This window comes from Epinephelus fuscoguttatus, linkage group LG1 (genome assembly GCF_011397635.1).
Source record: "Epinephelus fuscoguttatus linkage group LG1, E.fuscoguttatus.final_Chr_v1".
NCBI lineage: Eukaryota > Metazoa > Chordata > Actinopteri > Perciformes > Serranidae > Epinephelus > Epinephelus fuscoguttatus.
In genome coordinates, this window is record NC_064752.1 from 28329233 (window position 1) to 28338431 (window position 9199).

The 9199-nt window shown below is 40.4% G+C and overlaps 2 protein-coding genes across 2 annotated transcripts; both read right to left on the reverse strand.

Moving 5' to 3' along the window:
* Positions 1–180: 180 nt before the first annotated feature.
* On the reverse strand, positions 181–2962 carry mustn1a (musculoskeletal, embryonic nuclear protein 1a). Its single transcript, XM_049572571.1, has 3 exons — positions 2805–2962; positions 2588–2717; positions 181–2260 (listed from the first exon to the last, which is right to left on the reverse strand). Exons 1-3 carry the CDS (start codon positions 2811–2813, stop codon positions 2163–2165), a joined length of 237 nt encoding a protein of 78 aa, XP_049428528.1. The 5' UTR covers positions 2814–2962; the 3' UTR covers positions 181–2162.
* A 712-nt stretch (positions 2963–3674) lies between these two features.
* rft1 (RFT1 homolog) lies at positions 3675–8474 on the reverse strand. The gene is made up of 10 exons (XM_049589273.1): positions 8177–8474; positions 7999–8084; positions 7723–7845; positions 7356–7647; positions 7139–7273; positions 6756–7016; positions 6519–6663; positions 5597–5702; positions 5273–5522; positions 3675–5166 (listed from the first exon to the last, which is right to left on the reverse strand). Exons 1-10 carry the CDS (start codon positions 8237–8239, stop codon positions 5002–5004), a joined length of 1626 nt encoding a protein of 541 aa, XP_049445230.1. The 5' UTR covers positions 8240–8474; the 3' UTR covers positions 3675–5001.
* Between the last annotated feature and the right edge of the window lie 725 nt (positions 8475–9199).

The window sequence follows — 9199 nt, forward strand, 5'->3', positions numbered from 1 at the left end:
ATAAAGTTTTATTCTTTTTGTTTGTTGATGAAAATAATTTTTTGAATAAAAAGTAAAAACACAATTTAACCAGTTTTCTTGGTTTGTTTATTATTCATTCTGCCATTTAACATATTACTGGCAGTTCTTACAATAAAACACAGGATGCATGAGACAGAATGTATTGCAAAAAATTTCCAAAAGATTTCAACTTATTTTTAATGTCAACATGTATTTTCTTGCCAGTCTATTGTACGATAGGCCTTTTTCATCAAGGCTTTTCAAAAGAGGGGGCACGCTCTTCAACCCTATGGGAGCTTTGGGGTATGACACATGCGCAGTGTAACTGGAGCTGTGATGTTAGAGGGTTACAGCAGATGGCGCTATGAATAGAGGGATGTCTGCTCACTTTGGTGAGCTATTTTTATTTTTAGCCCATTTGAATGTGTTTGGCCCAACAGAGCTTTTTGGATGCACTCATGGATGGCAGCTGATACACAGTAGAACATTTTTATATAGAAAGGATCTGCTTTGGTCTTCTATTAAGGTTCTTTTCAATACTTGCAAGATTCTTATTCTCACCTATATCTTTCCAAATGTATGTCAGATTGCAGATGCCACAATGAAAAGAATCAATCATCCTCATGTTCTATGATAGTGTGCCAGCTATTGAGCCTTTTGAAAAGTGCAGAACGGATTTTACTGCACATGTTGTACCCCAGTAACATGAGGCAATATGGTGCTGTGACTTCTCTTTTTAACCTCCTTGTCTTTTACAGAAGATATTTTGTCTTGTCACAGCAGGAAAAGCACAGGTGTAATTAATAAAATTAACAATGGCTTAATTCCATTTAGCTGCTTTGTTCAGGATGCTGGTATTGTGCGTGCTGGCTCACTCGGTGTTTCTCAAAGTCCATGGAAGGATCCTCCAGAGGCAAGGTGAGAGTCCTTGTCCTAGTATTCAATGAACACACAGTGGAACAGGCTAACAAGTGTCCCTAGGTGTATGTCATTAACCTTCAGCAGACTGAGGAGGTTTCAGTTACTGTGATCATTTTGGCGCTCTCTAATGTTGTAAAATTTGAACAAATGTAGCAGTATTTTCAGAGTCATATGACTTCTAGGGAGAATATATTTCTGGATTATAAAGAAAAAAAACAGGCTAAATGAAACTTGTGGCACTTAGCGCTCTATCACTGCTGTAAATGATTGCTTTAAACACTTATGTTTTATCTAAATCACGTTATTTTAAAAAATCTCATTCTGCAGTGGACACATTGTAAAGTGTAAATTATGAGGTTTCTGTCAATATTTGTTCACACTTGTATGATAAAAACTCCTGTAGACATTAATCCAAATCAATGACATGTTTATCTAAAGTTTCATCCAGCAAATCATACACAAAGAATTGTGGGTATTTTATACCTGCAGAGGATACACACATGCATCCTTGAAAATTTTCTGAATGAAGGACTCTGTCCTCGGTAGAATTTGAAGGATCCTTGACATTGGAGCAGTTCATAAGGGGTTTGATAATGTAGCGTCCTTGAAATTCGTCCGCTTGAGGATCCTTCCTTGACATTGAGAAACACCCACTGTTACTGGAACAGAATGGCGCCATGGATACTTGGATGGACTACTGAAAGGGCCTACTAGGCCCGGGTTCAGGGGCCAAAAGTGTTAGCGTGCATGTTTGTGTGTCTTGCTCCTGTGTTGTAGAGGTGGTGGGGCCTTTTGCATATCTGTGCCCAGGGGCTCATTCTCTCAAAATCCACCCATGCATGGTTAATACCATTAGTAACAGCTGTGCTTTTCCTACTATGACAAGTCAAAATGAAAGTGAAAAAGGCCTAAGGTTTCAGTTGTATTGCTCTAATGTTCCTTCATTATCACCCTGCAACCTGAAAAAGTGGGTGAATGCTGGTGTGACAGAAACTGCAACAGTGGTTAAATAAACAAAATTATGTATTTCAGAAATAGAAAACTGGCTTACCAGTACGTAGAAATTCTTCTGTTTAAGGAAGTTAATTATCAACTTAATAAAAGTGCAAAAACATATCATAACCAGACAAAACTGAGTGCAAAAACACAAGCTTGAGAGCACACAAACAGCTGGAGAACAACTAATCCCAAGCCCTTAACGTGGAACAGGTGCTGTCCAAGCATAGTGAGGAAGTCCACTGTTACTTCCTGATAGGTCGAGCTGAGCGTGTGTTGAAAACAGTCTCCCCTCCTGACCTCACTCCGCTGAACACAGAGGGAGCAGTTTTGCCCATTTTCTCTGTGAGGAAAGAGAAACAACAAACAGAATATTTCACTGTTAATGAGGCAGTAAGAAGAGTCATGGGATATGATGGATATGCTCTGTATATGTACACAGACGGGGTGAGAGTGCAGACTGACAGGAATCCCCCATTATTACAACCCTCCTTCTGTCTCTGTATATGGAGTGGAAACTTGAGCATCAGGATGAAACGCCCCTCACACAAACTCACTGCCATAATGTGATCTTAGCTTAACCAGATGGAGGAAACAAAAGGCTGCTTCCTTCCAGTTTGAGCTGTGAGTATCAAAGCATATTTCCATGTTTGTTTGTGTGTGTCCTCACCACACTCCTCCATTACTTCAAACGTCTTGCTCTTCGCTGGCCCACTTCTTCCCAGTTTGTTCTTTGCTTCAGTCAGGTCCTCTTCGCTCACCTCAGGACGCTGTATTTGTTCATCTTCCTCCTGACCCGGCTGAGAGGTCGTTAAAAGAAATAAGTTACAACACACATCAGTGACTTCTGGGTCTCCATGTTTGCAGAAAGTCTTGTCGAAACTCACCTGAGACATGTTGTTTGAGCAGTTGAAGATATGCTGTGAGTAAATCTCCTCTCTGTGTCAGCTGTCTCTCTCTCTCCAGCCCAACACACACTCGCATTTATATACACAACCAGTGATTCTCCAGTGGACAATAAATCTGTTCTTGAGACTCATAAATGACGTAACGAGTGTGCACGCTCCTCCTCTTTTCTGTCTTTCTGTCTCTGGTTTTTCTCATGGTCTGTCCTCCCTGCTGCTTCATTAGGAGATGATGAGGTCACTGCTTCAACTTGTGGCATTACATTTCCCCAAATATATCCCAGAGATGTAAGAATATGACAAATGTCTCTCACTGTATCCTCCCCTTCTTTCCTGCAGCCAACCAACACTTTATAACAGCTCTGATAATAAGCAAGCCAGAGAACTGGACTCAGAGTTCAAAAGTTATGACTCAAAAGATAAGAAGCTGTGTATCAAACTTCCCAACAAACTTTATACCAAGCCTGACTTGCTTATAAATAACAGAGGAGAATGAGCTTCGCCCTGCTGTGAAAGAATGCTGTTCCCATCCCTTCCTGCTCATTTTCCATGATTGCATCACTATTGAGCCCTCAGGAACCCTAAATGCAGCGGTGATTAGTGCAGACGAAGGACAAACAACAAGAAAGTGTTGCCAAGCAACATGTCAAATTATTGCTGAACTCAAACCTAATTTGCTCCCAAAAATATGAGATAATTATAGCACTGGTGCAAACAGTGTACAAACCCATGCTCTAGGAAGTGTTTGCTTTCTAATAATATATACATTTGAAGAGAAAAAACAAGAAGAGACAAACATAAAAGAGACGCACCATTATGTATAAGCTTCTTTATCATGTAAACACCAAATTCCTTAAAGTGTATCTCATAAGATAAAGTACATGAACAAGCTAATGTTCAAAATCCAAACCAGTTTTCATAAACAAATTACAACAACCGTGATTGTCTTATCACTGAAAATTTAAATGGATCAGATTGAATCAAATGCACCTTGAGCAAGTGCCAGTGTTTACACAGCATTAACTTGAACAAGTATTTATAATTGAAGATGTGTCATGTTGTCATATGTGACGAAGTACAACTCCATATTCAGTTTTTACTGAAATATGTTACTTAAAGGTCCAGTGTGAAGGATTTATCTACTGGCAAAAATGGTATACAATATTTATGACTATGTTTTCATTAGTTTATGATCACCTGAAAATAAGAATCATTGTGCTTTTCGTTTCCTTTGAATGCGCCGTTTATATCCTCCTGAGACCCGAACCTTTGTTTAATATGCATTTTTAATTTCTCCTAGCTATTTTTGATTAATAGCATCTGGTAAGTATAAAAAACCACAACATTGTCAACAACATTTAAGTCCCAATGTCCTCAAACAAGACAATAACAAAGTCCCACTGTCCATCAATGAGCTGATGATAAATTCCCCAATGTCTTCAAATGAGTACTTTCTAATTAACATCGCTAAAATTGGCAATGTTTGTATACCATATCAAACTATAAATGTTATTAATCATAAATGAACAAGTTTCAACCATTAAATGTGATCAGGTTTTGAACCTTGTCCACATGTGTCGAGATCAGCTGCAGACTGACTTGGCAGAGATGGCTGCCATCTTGTTTTTACATGGATTAGTTTATTGTGCTCTTAGTACAACTAGATGGTGAAAAAAAGTGTACAGGAACGAGGACAACCAGCCTAAGTTAAGCAGAATCAGGTTTAAGAATGAAGTAATATGAGGACACAGGGTCTCAGGAGGATATCTATAAAGAAGACTCTCCTCTTATTCTTTTCTTCATTAAACTAACAATAAAATCACACATGGGTTGTTTTATCGTGGAGGACAAACAACTCCTGTCACAAATTCAACTGTTTTCTTAAAATACATTTATTTCTTTGACGGCCACAGTTAGATCCCTGAACAGTCATGACGTGTTTGTTCATACTTACATGAGCAAACACAGGAATGATCCAGTACAAAACATATCAGCATCATACACACACACACACACACACACACACACACACACACACACACGTCAGGTCTGTTTTTAAGAAAGTTGTGCCCTCGTTGCTTTCACACAGTCAGTAACTGTCGATCAGCACCTCTTGTTAGAACGTTCGTAGTAAACCAGACGTTTTCCTTCAGTCCAATACATCCACTTCCAGTTTAATTTAAGTGCGTTTCTTTCTGTACTGGGGCAAGAGCTGAGTCCTCACAAATTGAATGAGCCGAGTCTCTGTGAGAAGAACAGCCGCCAACACACAAAGCAGACACACTCCTCCTACACCGATATGGACCAGCCTGAACAACCAGCCGTGGTCACAGCAGAACACACCCTGCAAACAATAAACAACATCACGTTAGGGCCACTGATGTGCTCAAGATTCAGTTAAGATCACACAGAATAAAACTACAATGAGGGGAATGAAAAGACTTTTGTACCTCAGACAGCGCTGTGACAACGGCACTGACAGCAAGTGCCAGTAGTAGGAGCGGGGAGGGCAGCAGGCCTCGCAGAGGTCTCCATTGACTGGACTGGAAATAGCGGTGTATGTAAAACAGGCTGTGCGAGATGCGGAGGCCCATGTTTAGGCAGTTTGCCAGTATGAAGCCCACACCGCCAGCCCACCACGTCAGCATGTAGGACAGGAGCAGGAAAGACACCGACAGAGCCAGCATCACAAAGTTGTACCTGGAGACAACACACGTACACAGTGTTAACAGACAGGCTACATGATGTGTAATAACTCGATGTACATTACTTACTTGTCAACCTCTTCTTTGCTCATGGCAGCAAACACAAAGCACTCTGTCACACCATTTACAGCAAGCAGGAGAACATAGCAGCTGTACCATCGCAGCAAAGTGGGCCCTTTAACAAAAAAAACAAAAACAAACACACAGCAGTGACTTGAGAACAGTGAGCAAAGCAGGATTTGTCACATATACACAAAACAACCAGTGAGTTCCTTCATTTTATGATCAAGCCAGGTCACTAATGTTCTCCACCTCCTTCTTTTAAATGTTCCCTGTATCTGTATTTTTAAAGGAAATAAAGTTCATTGTCAGCTTTTGCTCAGTTTCAATTATCGTTCTGATCTGCTGGTTCAGAAATCAGAAGGTAAGATCTCATCACTCTGTACAACAAGCACCTGGTGAAAAAGGCACCTCCATTTTGGCTGACGCATCCCAGGTCATTGCAGTCATTAGCCATAGACTGTGGTCTTCCTCTTACTGTTGCACTTGTATATCCCACTACTTGCTTTTTTCCACTACTTCACTTATTTTATAGAGTCTGTTTGTTACCACGTTGTTGTTGATAGTGTTTTTATTGTAACTGTGTGCTGAGTATGTTTCTTCGATGTTTGTTGTTTTTCTTTTATGCAGCACCAGAATTGCCCCTGGGGACAATAAAAATGTATTTTATTGTACTGATCTTTTTATTTTGGCTTTTGATTTGGAGTAATGTTATAGCCTCAGTTCTTAAGTTTCAATCATTGGTTTTACATTATGTTCAACCCTGGTGCTTATTATATTCTACTTTTTTTATTTTAACTCTTACTATTTATTCATTTTATCTGCATTGTTTCAATTTTGCTATTTGAAGCACTTTGGGCTGCATGTTTGTGTGAAAAATGCTTTATAAATAAAGTTGAGTTGGAGTTGGTTGTGATTGTGATTGTGTTACCTGCCCCAACGCTAAGCAGAGAGCCGCCATAAATGTCCAGAGCCAAGTGAGAGTAGGCGTAACCAAACACTGAGATAATGAGTCCAATCACCAGCACCAGTTTCAGCAGACACTCCAGGACCTCTGCTGCCATGGCAGCGTCTTCCTGTAAACAAAACCCACAACATGAAGTAGAACCAACAACTCCTTTTCTAGCCATTAACAAAGACTTGTTTGTATTTACATCCAGACTCACACCTGTATCTGACTTCTGACATCACGTCCTCGCTTCAGCACTTTGGCAAAGAAGATGTAGAAGCTTTCCTCGATGGGTAGGAAGATGAAGCGAGCCACCATGGAGCCCAGATTACTGACAATATCATAAACTCCCTGGTCTCCGAAGCTGAGGACGTTCAAGAAGGTCATGACGTACCGCTCACCCTCTGTCAGGATCTGTTTCAGGAAGGACTGCTTGAAGAAGCTCCATGTGAGCCGCGCCAGACTCCAATCAAACAGCGGCTATAAACAGAGCAACAGATGGAGATCATTAGTCCTGTATTATAACAGTTTACCTTGTAAGTTTGATTTTGTAAAGACATTTTGTGAATAATAAATAGTAGTATATTGTCCTGCCCTACTACCTCTCCATGAACTCTACGGGGCAAGAGATCTCCAACACTGTGCAGAGGAAAATCCACCCTGGCTGCCTCTTTAGAGCCCACGAAACGGACGAAGTAAACAACGTAGCACAGCACCAGGAATACTGTGTATGCCAACTAAGAAAAGAAAATATCTTAAAATCATTACAAACAGAAACAACTGCAAAAATAATGCATAAGACTTCAGCTCATTTCTCACATCAGCAGCAGAGAAGACATAAAGGCCCCATTCACGTGCAACCACTATCAGCACCACGGTCAAACTGCCCTTAGCGAGCATTCCCAAGCTCTCGGCAACCACCTTGAGTCGAAGAAACAAGTGAGCTTGAGCCAGGACGTAGAGAGGCTCAGACAGGAGCTCCAGCACTGCTGACAAGGCAAATAACACCACAGCAGGGCCGTAGTAAGGGACAGTCTGGGGGTCTGGGACCTCCAGGAGCCACAGCCACACGCTGATCAGCACGACAGCCCAAAACACACCCAGAGGCAACCTGAGAGGTACGAAAGACAAAGATAAGACACACAGGAAAATGTACAAGCTGAATATAAAGATTGAATAAACTCACATCAGCCATAGCAGGTTGATAACTTGTCTCCAGCTGTGGTTCGTCCCAGCTACCCCACTCAGACAGGCCCTCCGGAAAGCTTCTCTGGATAAAAACACTAATGTGGAGTACAGTAGTGTCAGCCTGTATAACAAAACACACACACACACACACACACACACACACACACACACACACACGTTATAGCAGCTGGTGCAGAGAAATGTGCTGGCAGTGTGTTATATCTCATGTTGGCTGGTGGCACTGTTGTCCATTTTTTAAACCTGTCATCTTTACCTGACGTTGACAACTCCAATCAGCTCTTTGGACACAAACCGCAGTGTGAATGCATTCAGCAAGAAGGTGAAGACACGGAACATCACCTGAGATTAAAACAAAATGAAAATTATAACAGTAAAGCTTTACAACAGTGGCCTGGTGTGGTATTATGGCTCCACTGTGTGTGCTCATGTACCTGTATAAGCACATTATAGGATACTAGAGTGGTAGCACTCTTCAGCACCTCCTGAGAACTCATTTTGGACTTCTTCTGACTCGCCTGAGATCACTCTCAAACGAAAATTTGACAAACTTTTCGTTTCTTTCTACGTAGCAAAAACATTATGGAGCCATTTTGTTAAATAACCGTCAGTGTGGCTGCTGAAAAAACGACGACAATAGCGCCTAATTCCTAATAAACACGTGTGACATTACATTTGTTGAGCAGCTGTAAAAGCTAGAAGGCTAGAGCTAGAAGCAGCAGTAGTAGTAACACTTCCGTATACATGTACGTGTACACATACGTAAGCACGTTACGCGGTGGTGTCACAGAGCGTGACGTTCACCGCGGTGCCACTGGAGGGCGCAGCCAGCCTTCTGATCATCAATGGGAGGTGGCTGCTCATACAGGCTGTATTCATTCATTCATTGTCCTATGTTCTTTTCTTTTATGCTTGATTTTGCTGCTTTTCATGGACATGGACTGTGGAATGGGCAATTTTATTTGAATTTTATTTTTAATTATTATTCATGCATTTATTGTAACTTATTTTATTTTTTTGTCTATTTTAATACCACTGTGTTGTTGTTGATGATGAGGGGAAGTGTGGGTGTGGTTGTTTGTTGTCTTTTATGAGCTGCTGGACAGTTGATTTCCCCTCGGAGATTAATTAAGTTCTTCCTATTCTCATCCATGTGATTTTCAAATGATCATTTTTCAACGTTATATAATGAAATATGCATATGAACATTGTATTGTTTTATTTGAAAAAAAAGCATGTATATATTATTTTGTCACACAGATCTCAAAGTCTATATTAAACTTTATCATAACTAACATAGTTCAAATAAAAATAATGTAATCTATTACACCAGCTTTTATGTAAAGCCCCCCTTCCTTTTTTGTTGCTTATTTTCTATGTATATTTATGTTAATTAAAACAATGTTCCTACTATTCCTTGAAAACTTATTTTTATCTCCTAAAAACGTCATGCCAAT

Bases quoted from the DNA above. Each gene is read 5' to 3' on its own strand.
- mustn1a (XM_049572571.1), bottom strand. The intron at 2,261-2,587 runs GTGAGGACACAC...CTTTCCTCACAG, and splicing joins TGAAGTAATGGAGGAGTGTG to AGAAAATGGGCAAAACTGCT.
- rft1 (XM_049589273.1), bottom strand. From the start codon at position 8,239: ATGAGTTCTCAGGAGGTGCTGAAGAGTGCTACCACTCTAGTATCCTAT. The intron at 7,648-7,722 runs GTGAGTTTATTC...CGTACCTCTCAG, and splicing joins ATCAACCTGCTATGGCTGAT to GTTGCCTCTGGGTGTGTTTT. The intron at 7,017-7,138 runs GTAGTAGGGCAG...CTCTGTTTATAG, and splicing joins CCCGTAGAGTTCATGGAGAG to CCGCTGTTTGATTGGAGTCT.